This window comes from Helianthus annuus, chromosome 11 (assembly GCF_002127325.2).
Source record: "Helianthus annuus cultivar XRQ/B chromosome 11, HanXRQr2.0-SUNRISE, whole genome shotgun sequence".
Classification (NCBI taxonomy): domain Eukaryota; kingdom Viridiplantae; phylum Streptophyta; class Magnoliopsida; order Asterales; family Asteraceae; genus Helianthus; species Helianthus annuus.
This window is the reverse complement of record NC_035443.2, coordinates 189266511-189285929: the sequence shown is the minus strand read 5'-3', so window position 1 is coordinate 189285929 and position 19419 is coordinate 189266511. Positions and strand designations below refer to the sequence as shown.

Genomic DNA, 19419 nt, shown 5'->3' with positions numbered 1-19419 from the left:
TAGTAAAACCCATCGATACTCGGTGTATTTCTTGATTTATATTGATTTATCAAGACTTACAATCTTTGTTTTGTAGTTAGGCTATAGGGTGTAGTTGGAGCCCCTAGTCCATGTCAGCGCCATGTCACCCTTAGGGCTTTATCACACCCCTCTTTAACTTGCATGGTGTGGATGGAGCCTCCTATTAATAAAAATAAAATAAAAAAAGATTTCATTGGGTGAATTTACATGGGCCCCACCTGATAAAGCTCTTCGAGCTCATTACCATGATGGAGCCCCATCAATGGCGCCCCTTCTTAAAAAGATGGGTGAGGGTGTATAGCGCCGGGTGGCGCTATAGAGTGTGGCATGGCGAGGGTGGCGCCCCCACACCCTCCAGCCTTAGAATCAAGTTAATTTTGCAAAAATTTTGAGCCTTTGGTTAGAATGAGTCATTTTATATAATAATTATAACAATTTTGTTGCTATGTTAAAATATACAGGAACACTTTTACGAATAAGATACTACAAAATAACCAAATATCGTATGAATTTGGTGAAACCCCACTTCACACAAATAATTAAAAATTGCATTAAAGTTAAAAAAGTACAATTAAAATAGAAAATCTGTCAAAATAAATAAATAAATAAACTACTGATTTGAAAAAAAAAAACAACCTACATTGCCAATGCCTACTTCGCACAAATTTCTAGTTTGCGATATATGAGAACTGAGCTATACGGTTTTTCGGTGTTTTCGTGCGATTGGCCCAACACTTTCAAATCTTTATTCTTCTCGATCTCAACCAAGTGTTTTAGGTATTGTTACTCTCTTTTTAACTTTGCATCCCCCAACAATTTGCGCCGTTCTTTATTCTCCTCCATGTCCAACATTTTTGCCAACTTGAATTCGTTCATGGAATCCTCCCAACATTCTTTACTTTTCCCTCTGCTTGACGAATCGAAACTTTTCCTCCGTTGCGGCCTCGGTGTTGTGCAGTCGATTGGGTTGTCTTTTAAGTTGATGTCGGGAATGTTGCTTGATAACCCATTCGTTGAGGTTATGTAATTTCCCGACTCAGACGTTTTTTTTCCGACTCAGACGTTTTTGATCTTTTTTGAGAAAGTCCTCTTAGAGTACACGTTGGTCCATCAAGATCAACCAATGGAATTGGTATCTATTTGTCATGAGTTCTTGTAATTTTCCAAGCCTTCAAATGAAGTAATCTACTTTTCGATGAATAAAGTCTATGGTACTCGCTTAGAGTGTCTTAGATAATTTTCACGACGTTCGTCCCACGTACTTGGTTGAATGAGAAGCTAATATATATTAAAAAGAATATAATTAATAGTAACTAAACATATATATTTTCTATTTTATAAAATAAAAGTAAGAAAACAAGATACCTTTTCCACGTAGCACGCATTGGATCAACACATTTTTTATTTATATCCGTCCACTTGTCCGTCATTTGATTCATGGTCCAATTAGTAGTACCATGTAGTCTACCAAAGTGTGCGATAATTCGTCTCAAAAAACGGTCTTTATTTTGTTGATTTCCGACATTTTTGTCCACGAAAATATGTAAATACGCTTTCACCAAGGCACATTCTTCATCTTCCGTCCAAGGTTGTCCGGTTGATGGTTTCTTTCCCTTTGCCCCATTCTCCACGACTAGCCTCAACTTGTACTTCGTCATCGTGTCTAGTATATGTTCTTCGGTATAATGACATACAGACAAATATAAATACAAATCAAACGTTAAAGGGATTACGTGTATATTTTGATCATAACTGTTAGATTTTAAATTAAGGCTGTAGTATATGACTAATGGGGGTCCTGAGTCAAATGATAATTCAACCGGCTGTATTTCTCTGCTACGATTCTTGGTTTAAAGCTAAAATGAGTATTAACTCCTGAACAAACTTATCTAATACTCATGATAAATGATTACTCAGCTAAGTGGGATAATGTAAGATTAGATATAATTATTGTGTTATATTTAATTGTGTAGTCATTACAATCATTTATATTATATAGATCAAAATATATTATACCTATTATATAATTAGTTGGTAATTGTTGATGGACCATATTACCCTTATTAACTAATTAGGTTTTCTCTTAGGTGTATATATAAGGAGATAACTAAAGAGTTAAAGGTTAGACACTAATAATAACATCATAAAAATCGCCCCTCTACTCCTCTCTCTGTCCATTCGAATTCCTTCCCTTGAATTTGGTTTCACCATCATCATCGTACACCCTAAGGAGGAACCAGATCAAGCTGCCAACTATGTCGAATTCAATGGTTGTGTCTCTTACTGGATTCTCTGCTTGCTTGTCTGCGGTTAAATGTATTTCTATATGTTTTCCATTATATTTATATAAAACTAATCAACATTCAATATTTGATTGCAATTCTCTAATTAGTTGCGGTGTGCTATCAATTGCTTTGAATGATAATTTAATGGAAATGATTATATGGATCCGTTTCATTTGTGTGTGTGTGTGGCGGGTTAGGGAATTGCAAAAGACAACCAACAAACAACTTAATTTAATCTACATTTTTAGACTAAAAACCCAAGGTTATATATTAGTCATATACTCATATACAAAATTCACCTTATAATTTAGTTTGTATTTTAAAAGACTCTAAAATTCAATTAAGAAACATGTTATTATTATAATTAGTATTTACTTATTTATTTATTCCCATATGTCAGCATAGCTTTTCCCTTGTCTTAAATTAACCCCATTTGGTACAAACCTACTCTGCACTCACCCGTGCTAAACAAGTTCCTCGTGTAAAGTTTTTGCATTACATGAAAACCAGCAAAAAAATGTTATAGCTGACTATAAATCTTTGCTCAATCGGCCAACGGAATTTTGATATGTGTAAAACGTTTTTAATTTTTGCTCCCCTTGGTAGGGTGTGTTAAACACGTCCTTCGACAGGCATAGTATCTCCGCTTGGAATGATAATTGGAGTCTCAAAACGATTCCGCGTTCTATTTTCAACGATATATCAATGTTGTAGGTAATTTGCTCGGTGGATCTCAAGTCTACTACCCAATCATCGTCATCCTTTTTACCTGTCATGCAAGTCGTTGGTTGTATATCGTCATTGCTTAGGCCACCATTTTCTGCAAAGTTCTTAACAAACATTTTATAATGTTCGCTCGACAATCCTGGTATGGGGCTTGAATCTTTTTCGACCATGTCTGTCTTAGACTTTGTTTCTTCTCGTTTCCGGTTTCCCAACCACCAATCTGGATGCCCTATGCGTTTGAAACAACCATCACGAGTGTGGCCATCCCTGTTGCAATACAATGTTCAATGACATGACATCACCTTATTTGTGTTCCTTTGAGGCTGGTTTGTAACGTCGGCGTTGATGAATTGTCTCTCCGTCCAGGAACAACGAGTTCGTTTGTGGGTTTCTTGTCAGACGATATGGCCCTTTGTCTCTGCCTTCTGAGAGTAGATAATAGTCATTCCCTAAGGTTGGTTTCGGATTCATAGCCAAGATATGTGTTCAAATAAGGGAGAAGTCATTATCGAGACCCATGAGAAACTCATACTCTCTCTTTTTCTTTCAACTCACCTAGTTGTTTTCCAACGTTGCATGTACATCCATTGCATATGAGGCATGGGTAATAATGATTGTATCTCATCCCACACACCGCGAAGCTTGGTGTAATAGGATGATATGAACGCACCATTCTAAGGCAGCCTGTAGTGGAGCGCGAACAAGGGCATAGCGCCCATATGGAGCCCCCCACACCGCCCCATGCAGCGCCATGAGCAAAAAAAAAAAACCGGCGTGATATAATTCGCGGCGCGAGGAGGTGAGATTTGTTCTCCATTTTCCATTTTGGTCCCTGCATTTTACAATTTGGTCCCTGCATTAAAACACTTTGGTCCCTGCATTTTACACTTTGGTCCCTGCATTTTACACTTTGGTTATGATGAGGTAGGGCTTTATGACTACGGCCTCAAGCCCCATAAAGCCCCGGGGTGACGTGGCATGCCACATGGCGCATAACGCCCCTTTGGGGGCTTTATGACTACACATGGCCTAATGGGTGATAGAAAGAGTGTTTCAACTCGTAAGCACGAGGGGCACTTACTCTCCAAAATGTTCCTTCAGATCCGACTAAATCTTTGCGGCCGTATTTGCGTATTTCACGGTGCATCTAAACTCTTAGCCATCCCTTTATCATGGCATCACAACACATCCATGCCATGTAACGTTGTGATGTCTTTTCTGGTTTCGCAATGGAGCCTTCAACGAACCTGATCTTGTTCTTGGCGAACAAGAAATTCTCCATCTCTTGTTGCCAATCATTAAATTGTTGTCAGTAAGAGCATGGTTTACTTGCATCTGCTTAGGATAATCCGATGGATGGATGGATGTAGCACGGCGATTTCGATTAAATGGATTCTCCCTCATTCGTTAGTCGTTCGGTGTTGTCTTCTTTTTTGGTCATGATGCGATTAGGGTTTTGTGTGATCTGGTACCATCTATAGGGTTGATGATATCAAAGGATACGTATTATCAATGATTGGAATGAAGAAGGTTACAAAATATTAACAAGGAAAAAAAATTAGATAACAATAAAATAACGAGATTATGTGGAAGTGATTTGACAATATCAAACAATGTTTTAAAAACCGGTTTTTAAATCAAACCGGATTAGGCTAAAAAATGATTCAACTGGTTGAATTAGGTTGTACCGAGCGGTTCAACCGGGTTGACTACCTAACTCTATAATTTCCTAAATTACAACATCAACTCAAAAGTTAATCCAAAAATGGATGATTACATATTAAAAGATAATCTAAAAGTAAATACATAATAAAAAATTATTCAAAAGATAATCGAAAATCATTCAGTTTTTCAACAGGCTCTTTTAAATGAAAGTGTACGATATGTTTAAGTCATTTGAGTGTTGAATACATCAAGTTCACGATCGCATAAAAGACGAAATTTACTATTATCGTCATCCTCATCAACTAGAGGATAACTATATTCGTTTCATACAATATTACATAGGAACTTTTAGGTACGAATAATCATAATATATAAAAATTACGCAAGATAAGTAACATATATAATAAAAATAAGTAACAATCCAAACTAAAATAACCATGGGCCGGTACCGGTATTACGTTCAAACCGGTATACCGGATTTTACCGTCGGTACAAATCTTATGCTGTTTCACTTATTTATCGGGGTGTTTCGTACCGGATTTACATCTGGAAACGGTAATACCGGTATAACCGGCCGGTATTTACCGGTTTTTAAAACATTGATATCAAATCCCAATAAAACATCGAGAGTAAAAAACCAAAGCACACATGTTTAAAAAAAAAATTAAGGATTCCATGTTTTTTTTTCTTTTAAACGGCCGACAGAAATTATTTTATTAAATTGTAGCAAGATGCTACCCGCCAAATATACAGATTACAAGAAACCAACACCACGAACCATGTAATATTCCATGTTATAAGAGAAAACCGAATAACAAATGGTTAAATGATTTAAGACGTATATTATATGGATGAAAATAAAAAAAAAAATTTAAAATAGTTTTGAGTATTCGTTTCGTTGCTTTTATTTACCGTAAAAAGTTTTTTTTTATTTTATTTTTAACGACAAATAAAAGTATTACTAGTTTTAAAAAGAGTAAACTGTTAAAATCGTTCCTGTGGTTTGACTCAAATTACTAAATCAGTCCAAAATCAATTTTTTTTGCTAAAACAGTCCCTGAGCCTAGTTTCTGTTGCTATTTCAGTCTAATAAATTAACACCGTTAGAACCTCCGTTAATGAATGGGTAAAACTGCTAAATTCATCCCTGAGGTTTGATTCAAGTTGCTAGATCAGTCCAAAATCAAGTTTTTTGAATTTGTTAATTATAAACTTATTTAGGTATATAATTTTTCTAGACTTGCATTAATTTTTTGAATTTGTTAATTATAAACTTATTTAGATTATAAACTTATTTAGGTATATAATTTTTCTAGACTTGCATTAATTTTTTTGAATTTGTTAATTATAAACTTATTTAGATTATAAACTTATTTAGGTATATAAATCATTAATATCACAAGAGAAAAAAAAAATCCTTTTGTTAGTTATTTTGAAAAATTATTTGTTAGTTATTTTGATTATTATTATTATTATCATCATTAAATGCTTACTAATTATATACTTAAGTATTTAAATAAGATAATACTTAATTTAATTTCAATAAAATTAGTTTTAAAAATATAAATGTAGTTTTTTTGAAGAGCGTAATTTAACCGGCCCAGCCTTAAATACTGATTTTATTTTGATGATGTTGTTGTTGTTGTTGTTGTTGTTGTTACCATGTAAATATTTAGTATTTATTTAAGGATTTAAATAAGACAACAGTTAATTTAAACAATATTTAGTTATGAAAAATACAAACATTATATGTAAATTTAAATATTAAGAAATTAACATAATTTTTATTTGTTTTTATTTAAATCGTAATATTTAATGTTTAATATTTATCAATTATTTTAATTTAATATTTGTATTATAAAGTTCTTTTATTCATTTTTTCTACTTAATTAAGTGGTTTCTTATTTAATAATACTTATCATTCAGGTGAGGTCGGACAACATGTCGTGCCAGAACAAGTCTCATAAAAAGGATTATTTTGGTTAGAGTCAAAACGGGTTCGGGTAAACCAGTGTTTAAGACATGTCAAATAAAATTGCGCTCTCTAAAAGAGCTACATTCTGTTTATATTTTTATAATTAAACACAAATTTAAATTATATATTTAGGGTAGACTTGTAATTTATCTTAAATTTTAAGACATTTAAGAAAATATATAATGCATTTGGTACAAGTATTGATGCATTAAGAACCTGTCATTTACCATTTTTTTCTCTTGTGATATTAATGATTTATTCAACGAACATAAATATAACTGAACCCGCCTTAAATAAGTTTATAATCTTGTGATATTAATGATTTATATACCTAAATAAGTTTATAATCTACATAAGTTTATAATTAACAAATTCAAAAAATTAATGCAAGTCTAGAAAAATTATATACCTAAATAAGTTTATAATCTACATAAGTTTATGATTAACAAATTCAAAAAATTAATGCAAGTCTAGAAAAATTATATACCTAAATAAGTTTATAATTAACAAATTCAAAAAACTTGATTTTGGACTGATCTAGCAACTTGAATCAAACCTCAGGGACGAATTTAGCAGTTTTACCCATTCATTAACGGAGGTTCTAACGGTGTTAATTTATTGGACTGAAATAGTAACAGAAACTAGGCTCAGAGACTGTTTTAACAAAAAAAGTTGATTTTAGACTGATCTAGCAATTTGAGTCAAACCTCAGGAATGATTTTAGCAGTTTACTCTTTTAAAAACTATTCATGTGTAAAAGATAAGTATCTGATCCCCTTATCCTATATGCATGGTACTGGTAATATGGGACAGAATCACTGAATCAGCCATCCCATCCCCAATAAATGTCAACACGTTCTTTCACGCTGACTTCCATATCCATTACATGTGAACATGCTCGTTATGAATAAGTTTAAACGATTTGATTACATTATAACTTTTATATACGATAAAAAAAACAAACAAACAAGTTAAGCTTGTGTCACATAGAGATCATGCAATTTATTTGATTAGCATGGAAAAATCAAATACGTGTCAACACGGTAGAACAAATATAACATAATTTGAAATAAAGCATTAAACTCTGATTATTTTAACATTGCGAAATCTTTAAACATATACAGTATTTGTTTTCCGTGCTTGCTTAACAAAGAAAAAAGGAATAAAATATTACAATGAATATATAAAAATAACGTATCTAAAAACACAAATTCTATACACACACACTTGATTTATTTAACAAGTAAAATATCAAAACTAAATGACTACATTAAAAAAATGCTTGTAATAAAAGACCATACCGGGCAAAAACAGAATTAAAATAATATGACATGATGAATAAAATATAATTACAATAATGACTTTGTACACAATTTATATACTTTAGACATGAATGATAACTTGTATCACCATGAAAACTATGGCTTCCACAAAATCACCATCCCTAACTATTCAAGAAGAAGCTGTGGCAGCTTACTCATATCCATACACCGTAAATGTTGCAAATTTTGTCTCTGTGAGGCTCTCGGGTCAAGATAAGTACATGTTGTGGCGAACACAAATGCTTTGCCTCATCGAGGGTCATGAAATGCTCGGTTTCATCAATGGCATACCACCCGAGGCTGAAACCGAAAAATATCAGTGGTGGCGGAGGTCCGACGCCCTAATCCGAGGGTGGATATTAGGGTCTTTGAGTGAAGATGTGCTCAACACCACCATTGGGCTTAAAACTGCCAAAGATATATGGTTACATTTAGAAAATTCTTATGGGACTTTGCCACCTCAATCTGGATTAATTAATCTAGAGTTGAAAGATGAAACTAGATCCACTTCGCATTCGAGGTCTCTGCCTGTTCCACTTCGTAGCGTGTCACAACAAATCGATCTGAAAGGGGATTCGTTGACACCAGCCGTCGAAAGCAGTTTCAACGGTAGAGCTAGGAAATCATTGGGGTTAGAAAGGACGGTTTTCCCGGAGGACAACCTGGAAGAGATTTTGCCAGCACTTGTTCCTTTGGATTTACCTCAGAATACTCATTCCTTACATGGTAAATCTTTGTTGTCCCTTTACTTATTTTATAATTTATATGTACAATAAAAAGTTATGAACCAAAATAAGGAAAAACAAGAAAACCACATAAGCTATCCGTGTAATTAATTATATCATATTATTACCTGTGTTTAACAGAACCAAGGAGCTATCTCCCATTATATAAAGCCGCCCTTAGAGGTGATTGGGAGGTTGCACAAGATTTTATTAATGACGACGAAGAAGCATGCACCGCCAACATCAACAAACACGGCTTTACAGCTCTTCATATTGCAGTTGGGACAGGAAAACAAGGAATTAGTTTTGTTGAGAAATTGGTGGCAAAGTTACCACCGAATTCTCTCCTAAACATGTTAACCTCTTTTAGAGATTACACACCACTTCATATTGCAGCAGTTGTTGGCAACACAGAAGCGGTTAAAATCTTGGTGAATAAAAATCAAGAGTTGTTATATGCTAAAGATGTGGACGAATTACTGCCCATTCATCGAGCTCTTATTAATTCTCATAAAGATACATTTTTATATTTATTGGATGTCACGAAAGGCAATCGATATCCTTTTACATACACTGGAAACATGGGTGTCACACTTTTGTCTAATGTTATTTTTGCAGGATATTTTGGTGAGTAAAAACCTATAGTTACAAGTACTAGTAGGCTGCTACGATTGAAATGTTGATTTTTTGTATTGATTTTTGATAGATATTGCACTTGATTTAATCACTCGATATCCTGAATTAGCTACAACGATACCACCTGATAATGTTGATGCTCCTTTAATGGCTATAGCAAGAAAAGCAGATGCCTTCAAGAGTGGTTGCTCCCTCGCTTTCTTCGATAGTTTGATATATAAATGTAAGGTTCTATGTTGATTAAGCATATAACATTTATAAGTTTTAGTTTTGCTTCATATGGTAGAAGGATATATAACAGTACGTTTTGTTCCATGTTATAGATGTTCCCTTGAAGTTGGAGAGCCCCATCTCAAACAAAAAACTAGGGAAGATGAACTTATTCACTTCAGGTTTGGAATAACTTTTTACCAATAAAATTACTGTCTTCCTATCCACACTATATATTATTTTCTTATGCTTGTCTTACGGAACAAAAAAAAATCATAATCGTGTAGTTCTTCACGAGATCAATCGTGTGGTTTGGAAGGTTTTGGGTAGATTCGGTGAGTATCTTCAATTTCTTGTTAAACATAAGTCAACTTTAAAGGTCAAAGAAGCTAATTCTAAATTCTTGCACCTTGACTTGCATTTAGTGCGACATATTACACACGTTCAGAAGCTAAAGCTGGAACATCATCAAGCCCTTGCACTTGTGAAATATTTATGCCAAGAAATCAGTGCATTAAATCTTCAATCAAATAGTGTCTATTATTCCGGCACAATTATTGAGGCAGCAAGTAATGGTGCTTATGAGGTGGTTCAAGAAATTGTTGACACGTTTCCTCAAGCAATTTGGTACGCTGATAAAAATGGTCATTACATGATCCAGTTGGCGATTCTTCATCGTTGTGAAATGGTTTATAATTTGACATATCAAATGAGCGATCACAAGCATTTTCACAAGACTCTTAAGGATGATAACAATAATAATCTCTTGCACTTGGCGGGAAAATTGGCACCTCAACAGAAACTCAATCTTGTTTCTGGTGCGGCATTACAAATGCAACGGGAATTGCAGTGGTTTAAGGTAACAAATATTTTTTGTTTTCCATAATAATTGGTCTGTTCACTTAGGCTGTTCCATTTTAAATATAATGGGTTGAAATGTTTTTTTTTCAAAGCATACTACACAGCAACCATTTAAATTCGTATTTGTAATTTAGTCTACATTTTTAACACATTACCTGTTTATTGACAAACGAAACTAGCAAATGAAAAAAAAGCCAATGTAACCTCTACTCATTACCCTACTAGAAAACTGTTGATATTCCCACATCAATTTCCGTGGGAAATCCGTGGGTAACTGTGTTTACCCACGGATTTCCCCGTCAGAATTCCGTAAAAAATTTCCGACACATTTCTTACGCATACCGATTCCTACGAATTTCCGACTAATAGTTAAATTGAAAACGAATTCCGTAGGAAATTCGTGGGAAATTTCTGACAATTTTCCTACGCATAACAATTTGTGGTTTTTTTGCCGCTTTTTTTGTCACAAAACTAAGACCCTTTATTGTTCGTCGGAATTTCGTGGGAAAATTGTCGGCATTTTTGTTCGTAGGAAATGTGTACGAAATTTTGGTAGGAATAATAGCAGTTTTCTAGTATTGTTATACTTTCCATTACTTATATCAAATTTGATTTATTCAAAGGAAATAGAGACGTTCGTGCATCCAAAGTACAAAACCGAAAAGAACATATTCGACCACACACCTGAGATGTTATTCACCAAAGAACACATAAAACTAGTGAGGGACGGAGAAGAATGGATGAAAAAAACAGCTGATTCATACACGATAACAGCAGGCCTCATAACAACTATAGTTTTTGCAGCAGCCATTATAGTGCCAGGTGGCAACAATGGCGATACAGGCCACCCTATTTATGCAAGAGAATTATCTTTTCTTATCTTTGCAATCGCAGATGCAATCTCCTTATTTACATCCACCACCTCATTATTATTATTTTTGTCAATCCTAACAGCCCGTTATGCAGAACAAGATTTTCTCTACACGTTACCTTCAAGATTGATTATGGGTCTGGCGACTTTGTTCTTGTCTACAACCTCAATGATGATTGCTTTTGGTGCATCATTGTATCTTTTATTTGGGCAGGGGAAAGATTGGATTTTGATTCCGATAGCTGCATTATCTTGTTTACCGGTTACTTGTTTTGTGACATTACAATTTCCACTTCTTGTAGAGTTAATATCGTGTACGTATGGTCGAGGACTTTTTGGTAAGCAAAGCGATCGGCCGTTTTATTGAATGTTATCATTTAAAATTTTATGAAACTTAGAGAATAAGAAGTTGATTTTTTGTTTTGCATATGTTATACATACGTTGATATTTTACTGTTTTAGTTGCCATATATATTGATGCATATCGAGTCTTGAAATAACCCATGAGTTATCGGTGGCGTATTGAAAATCGTTAACATCATTATTAAGGCATGGGCTTGATCATGAATTTGTAAAACCCGTCGACACTTGGTGTATTTCTCGATTTATATGATTTATCAAGTCTTAGGTAGTGTTTGGTTTGTAGCTAGAATCTATTTAATTCGCATAAACTGTAAATTTGGTTACCAAATATATATCATGAGCTCATTAGCAATAGGTATGTCATTTTGAATATATGTATCACTGGTAAACTCTGATGGAATCACTAGGACTCGTATTTTTGTAATAAAATAATATAATTGAGGATCTAAAGTTGTAAATAGAACACAAGAAGGAGAGGTGGTGGTGCAATCGATGGTGGTGGTTCTCACAATTTATCGGAATCAATGGTTGGAACTGGTGGTGCCTAGGCCGTATTGACCGAGGAATCTCCATAGGACACCAGTCACCAACACTAGTTGTAACACCCCAAAAATGATAAATAATAAGTAAGGGTAAATAGTAAAATTAACATAGTTAAGGATGTATGGCAAGATGGTAGCTAAATATGATTTAACATTAGGAATTGTAATTAGTAATTAAGTGTAAGGGGGTTAAGTGTTAAATGATTAAACTTAATTACTAAAAACAAGTTAAAACTCAAAAAGATAGTAAAAAGTCCCTGGGGATCGATCGACCAAGAACAGGAAGAGAAGGGAAAACCCTAAACTCAAGATATCAAGAAATTGAAGCCTAAATCACAAGAAAATTTGATGCATGAGCCCCTTTTTCCGAAAATCTAACCCTAATTAGTGAAGTGGTGAGTTTAATTTTTTAAAATTGTGATTTGTTGAATGAGGGGTCAAACCCAATTTCGATTTCTTGTATCAAATGTGAAAAATCTGAGTTAAGATTGCTTTCTAGAACAAGAATCATGCTTGATTTTGAGATTGTATGATAGGTATAGTGAAACCCCACTTTATAGAGATTGTGTTATGAATAGGACGCTCATAATGATTATGATCATGTGTTAGATTGATATATGATTTTGTTTATAACACTTAAATGCTAGATAAACTGATTTAGGATGAAATAACTATGTAAATTCAAGGGAATGTGATTGTCGTGTGATGATGAACTAGGAGGAATATGCTTAATAGACTTGTACCTTGTACCTTAATTATGATGCCTACCAAGTGTTCGATGAAATGCCTAAAAGATGAATGTGTAAAGAAAATGGTAGAATGAGTTGATAGACTAAATGAAAGAATAAATGTTTTAATGTAGGCGTAAAGGAGGAAGGTACAAGCACCAAGAAAACGGAAGGCGCGCAAGATCGAGGTATGTTTTGTTGCATACAAAACCTTAATTATAATTTTGTTTATAATATGATAATTAATCCTTGTCAAAAAGGCTATGGTGATTAGTAAGTAACTAGCAAATCCCTTGCAGATTTGGTTGTTATGAGAAGTATAATAAGCTATGCAAGTCGACCGGTTCTATTGAACAAGTCGAGAAGAATAAGCTACCATCCGTTTTGAACTGGTGGTTTTGAATGCCAAATCGAATGCTAGAAGCTTAATCCGTTATACGGATAGAAAGAAGAATTTATGTTGAAAGCAAATAACCCAACTAAACGGGTCAAATGTGTATGCTTAACTCTCATTGAGAGTGTTTATGCCATACCCAAGTATTTGGGTAGTCGAATGTGTAAAAAGGATGAAAGCTCATATGCGGATGGAACTAAAACGAAGGAATTATGATTAACAAGTGAGATGACTAACTTTTAAGTCTTGTTGTTGAATGTAGGTAAATCCTCACTTTAGGCGATTTGGAGATTTGGAGCGAGCACGTGTCCATGTCTTGTTATGATAAACGCTTCCGCTAGCTTATTCGCATCTTTTGGGTCTATGACTTGTTATTTTGTCCAACTTTGTTAGTAGTCGCACATTTGTAAAACTTGTTGTCTTTGTTTGTGGTGGTTTTATGTCAAACGGATTGTAGAATGTTATTTAGTGAATCAAGTTAAAAACAGGGGGCATGTCCGTTTTTCGAACGGGTCATGCCCAATTTTCGCAAAAATTTTAATTATGTATTAAAGTTGGTATTTTTGATGTCTATTAAGTGACTTTAGTAAGAAAATTTATAATTACGGAAAAGCGGATGTTACACTAGTCCATAGTGGTGGTCGGGACCATGGTGTTGGAGCTAGTTGGGAGATGATTTGGGGTTGGTTAAATAATTTTTAATGTATTTAATATCTCTATGACCCAGTAATATAATTTTTTTTTAAATTCATAAATTTTAAAGGGTGAAAGTACCAAGTTACCCTCACATGATTTTCACTTGATCTAACTCCAAAAAGAAACGTAAAGAAGGGCTAGAAGGTGAAAATAAGCAACTATTTCAACGTTTTGAGTGATATCGTTTGTAAAACAAAACCACAAAGGTAATTAAACTACGAGAGGAATTGAAATATCAACCAAATTAAATGATTCACATTGGGTGTGCCTATTGGCACACCAAACCCTAGCAAAACTAGGGTTTATATACACAGCGTATAGGTCAATACGCAGCGTATAGGGTTAACCCTCTACGCTGCGTATTGACCTATACGCTGCGTATATAAACCATGGATCTCAGTGCCTAATAACCAATCATTGCACAGAAAACAAGGTTTATATACGCTGCGTATAGGTCTCTAAGCACGTATATAAACCATCTGAAAATTTGGGATCATTTTGGTAGGTTTGAAGCATCAGTTTTTCACAAGGTTTATATACGCTGCGTAGAGACCTATACGCAGCGTATATAAAGGTCTGAAAATGTCCTTTATACCCTTGTGTTAAGGCTATACGAAGCCAAATAGAAGGGTAGTTGTGTCATTTTTGTCTCATACGCTGCGTAGGGATCTATACGCAGCGTATATAAAGCTCCATTTTTGTATTTTTTTTGTGTACTCCTTTGTTTATTTATAAAAAAAGAAAATTATTTATAAAAAAACAATATTATTGGTAATACAAATATAAATTATAAATATTAAAAATAATACAAATATTACGAATTATAAAAATTAAAAATAATACAAATATTATGAATTATAAAAATAAAAAATAATACAAATATTATGAATTACAAGACCTACAGAGAACCTATACGAGACTTATGTAACACCACGTAAAAACGTGTCCAATTATACATAGACACGTGTCCTAAACTCCGGTTATGAGAAAGATTGAGTTTAAAGGACTAAAGTTGACAACAAGTGAAAATATGCAAACGAAAGGACTAAAAGTGTCAATATGCCAAACTTGGGCCTCTGAATGACCACACGTGAAAGAAATGTTCTTATATGGGTGATTGATTGGGTATTCGAAGCCGTTTGTGAAAATAATCGGAAGATTATAAATTACAAGGGTTAAAAGTGTCAATATGTCAATTCTGACCTCTGAGTGGCCTTTTAACGAAATCGAGGCTTCGTGATATTCAATTATACTCCCGAGAATGTGTGATAAAAAATTCACGTGATTCCGAGATCGTTAAGCATGTTTTCTAAACTTTGGGTTAAAAGCGTCAACTTGATGAAACTTGCGTTTACAAAAGAATTTAACGAACCTGAGGCTAACAAAGTTTGTTTGCACATCCTTGGGCTCCAAGAAATTAACCACAAGGGCCTTGATTGCCAAAAATGGAGTTAAAAAGGGCTTAAAACGTTCAGGGACTGAAACTGCCAAGGTTTAAACTTGTTTTACCAGTTTTCCCGGTCCACGCGGCCCGCGTAAGACCCCCCTTAGGTCTTACACGCCCCGCCTCAAACTGCCAGATACAGAAATGTGATGCCAGGTGCGGGTTTGGCCTGTTCCACCGCCTTAACCTAGTTCCTATCGACCTAGGGAGCTGTAAGTCGGTTTATTTTAGTAGCTTGGACACCTGGGATGATCTCCTAACCTCCTAAAACACCTGGAAGCAATCTAAGATCATGGAAATTCCTATATAAGTGCACCTCCTTTTGTGTTCTTGACTCACATTCACAACAATTCAAATTGGGACTTGCTCTGGAGCTTGCTAAGGACTTGGAGAAGATTTGAAGTGTAGAAAAGATTGCTAGGACCTATAGTAAGCTTCTAATTACTCCTTTAAGTTGTTTAATTAGTTTAATTACTTAAAAGTCAAACTTAGTGCCTAATTAGTTTGACTCTCGTTTTGTTTACATGTGGCTTAACCACTGATCAAATTGAAAGTGGTTATGAAACCACATTAGTATAGGTGATTAACCCCTGGAAGGGTGTCTCCTAATTATCTCGTTTGACTGGTTAATTGTCGGGTCAAAATAGTTTGACAAAAAGTCAAACTGGACAGAATTGACTAAATTGATTAAAATTAATAAACCAGATGTTCTAAATTATAATATAACATTCTAATGACTCGGTAATGATTATATAAACATGTTTTATCAATCCTAATCCGACAATTAATCATCTAAGGGCAGATTATAACCGAAAGTCGCAAAAGCTTGACTTTTGCTATGACTTTCAGTTCTGACCCATTCAAGCTTATTTCTTCCATGTTTTAAGCTTCCATTAGGACCATAATACATTGTAGTGTAACTCTCTGAAGTTACATTGCATGGTGCCTAATCGTTTGTCATTTATGCTCTTGATCGTAATTATGCTCATTAATGCCTAAAACGCCCTTTTTGCATAAAACCGAGATTTTTAGCAATGTGAATGAACTAAAATCTTTGCTACTGATATTTAGACATGTCCCAAAAATTTGACATCAGTTTGAGGTCTAGAATGGGAGTTATGCTCAATAGCGTAATTAAGGGACTTCTTAGTAATTAGAAAGCGTAATTAGCATAAGGCCCATCTAAACCCGGTTTTTATTACCAAAATTTTTACCTACTGATGTTAAATAATATTTTGGGATTTTTTAAGATTTTTATTTATTTTTAAGTTGAACTTAACATAGGATTATAGCCTAGTTTCGGTAATTACCAATTTTACCCTTTTCATGCATAAAATGAGTTTTACATAACTTTTTGAAGCCAAACTTTTTGCTACTGATCCTAAATGATAAATGTATTATTTTGAACCTTATAAACTGACCAAAATATCAGATTTCCTATTTTTACCATATTAGCCCTTTAAATCGCATATTTAGCATTTTTAGCACCTAGTATGGGTTAAAACTATATTTATCATATAAAACTCATAACCTACTGATGTTTTAAACTAATTTACATAATATTACAGTAAGCTAATGTTTTAAACTCAGAAACTTATTTTAAACCCTTAAAAGCCTATGTAAAATTACCAAAATGCCCTTACGGTGCATAATTGGTTATAAAAGGTATATTTTCCATATATTAAGTATCCTACTGATATAACTTAATAAAATACATGTTTTTACTAATCTAATCAGACCTGGAACTCAGTTTTATAAATAAATTCTTTTATGAACATCAAAATTACCAAAATGCCCTTATGGGACTTATTTTGGTTTAAATTGCTTTTTGGGCATAAATGTTGATATACTACTGATATATTGACATATTATGAGCATAATAATGATTAAGACTTGTTTATAGTTTGTCCGGTTACCCGTTACGCATTTACACGTTCAGATTGGTTTACGTGACTAGTTTACGTAAAATAGCCGAAACGGGCTTAACCTAGTCATTAAAACCTCATTTTCCAGAATGTATTTAGTTTACCCATATTATACAAGTATCCAAGCTTGTCGGGTCTAAATCACATTCTATCCCGGTCTCCGTTTAATCTACCGGTTAGGTCCGTAAGGTTTCTTTCTAGCTAGTTGGTCTAAGTCTTCGACTTAAGTAAAGACCCATTAGCATCCTAATAGATAATTAAACCTTCTATACAGATTTATAGCTTCCGGTAAAAAGTATCTTTCAAGAATCTTAGGAATTTACTGCTACATCAGGTAAATACTTTTAACTTATTTTCCCTATACGGGCTTGGGATACGGTATATTAATACCGCTTGGTCGGGTATGGGATTATTATGTCGGATTGTGATTTAATAAATCCGCATAACCCGTTTTAATCTGTATTGTTTGATAACATAAACATTTGGGGGTTAACGACCGTGTCCTGGATATCCTTGGCTCATGTAAGTTATTAATGGCCACGACCATGCACGGGGTGCAGGCATGCACCCGACAGATGCAAATGCTAAATATTAATTTACCCACAAGTTGAGGATAACTCCTTTGTGGGTTCTATAAGTGGTGAGTCAGTTAATCATGTCCGGCTTACAAACCGGCCCCACATGTATGACAAGCATGTAAAACTGTATACAAGATTTTAATAAGATTGTCCCAAGTTATAAAAGATTTGTGCCTTGTGCATCTAAACCAATTTTCTTAAATGCTTTCAAAACGAGTCAGTTAAATTGTATTTACAAGTGTATACTGACGTATTTTCCTAAAGATTGATTTGACAGGTACTTATCGAAATAGGCTGGAGCTATAGGGTGTTGTAGAGGATCTTGCTGTAACACCCTAACATGTCTTAACGGAAAAGACGCAGCGGAAATTCGTACTATAAAATTTCTTTTCAATAAACACGTTTTTGACCTACTTGCAAGTTCATTATAAAATACCTTCTTACAACAAGATTATCTTTTGTACTAATTTACATGACAGAAACATAACTTATAACTATCAATTTACGTAATCAAGTATTCCCGTACAATCTGACTTGTGACTCGGTCTTTGATCGCTACTCCTTGTGATGAAAATCTGTGATTCGTACTACCTGCACCCACCACATACAATCGAAACATTAGCATACATTATATACAAACAAGATTCTTAATCGTGTAGTCTCGATTTGTTCTATCCACATATTCTTTCCATCCCGTTATCTTTCTAGATATAGTCATTCCATCCGGGTGTCTAATCCTTAGCGTACCTCGATGGAGAACCTGCACCACATTTCATTCTCGAGGCACACTGTTAATATCGTCAATACTTAAGAGTATTGAAACCACATATGCATTACATACATAACTACGTACAAACATACCTACACACATTCATACATACATTACTTCATACAAAAATACCTACTCACATACTTACATACATGCATACATTACGGCGTACAACTTACCTACTTAGGTGCTTACATACATACATACACACATACACTAATACATACAAGCATACCTACTCACATACTTAATTCATTACCCCGCGTACACGCTCACACATCCCGAACTGAATCACATGTCATAAACGCTTTTAAAATATCTTTCAGATATGTTTCGAATCTTAAAAACGAGTTTCATACTCATCCGTATCTAACCAAGCCATTTGGTAGGGTTAAGGAACATTATAAAGACTTAACGAGGCTTGGAATGGGTTCACGGGGTCCGCGTTCGAGGAAAAACGAAGAAGTTACATAAACAAAACAAATGCATCAGACCTCCACCGTAAGCTACGGTGGCTACCGTAGCTTACGGTGGCCCCCAAAACCTTACGGCAGCCTTAACCTGCCTTACGGCAGAAAGAACATTCCCAGCACCCACCGTAGCTTACGGTGGGCACCGTAAGCTACGGTGATGCCCAGTTCAGCCATCATTTTAAATACTAAAACTCGCGTAACTCGTTCGTT

The 19419-nt window shown here is 34.4% G+C and overlaps 1 protein-coding gene across 1 annotated transcript; it reads left to right on the top strand.

The window, feature by feature from the left end:
- The first annotated feature begins 8073 nt into the window (after positions 1-8073).
- Positions 8074-11664, top strand: LOC110889025. The gene is made up of 7 exons (XM_022136515.2): positions 8074-8720; positions 8861-9346; positions 9426-9578; positions 9679-9747; positions 9853-9900; positions 9991-10424; positions 11050-11664. Exons 1-7 carry the CDS (start codon positions 8084-8086, stop codon positions 11662-11664), a joined length of 2442 nt encoding a protein of 813 aa, XP_021992207.2. The 5' UTR covers positions 8074-8083.
- Positions 11665-19419: the final 7755 nt, after the last annotated feature.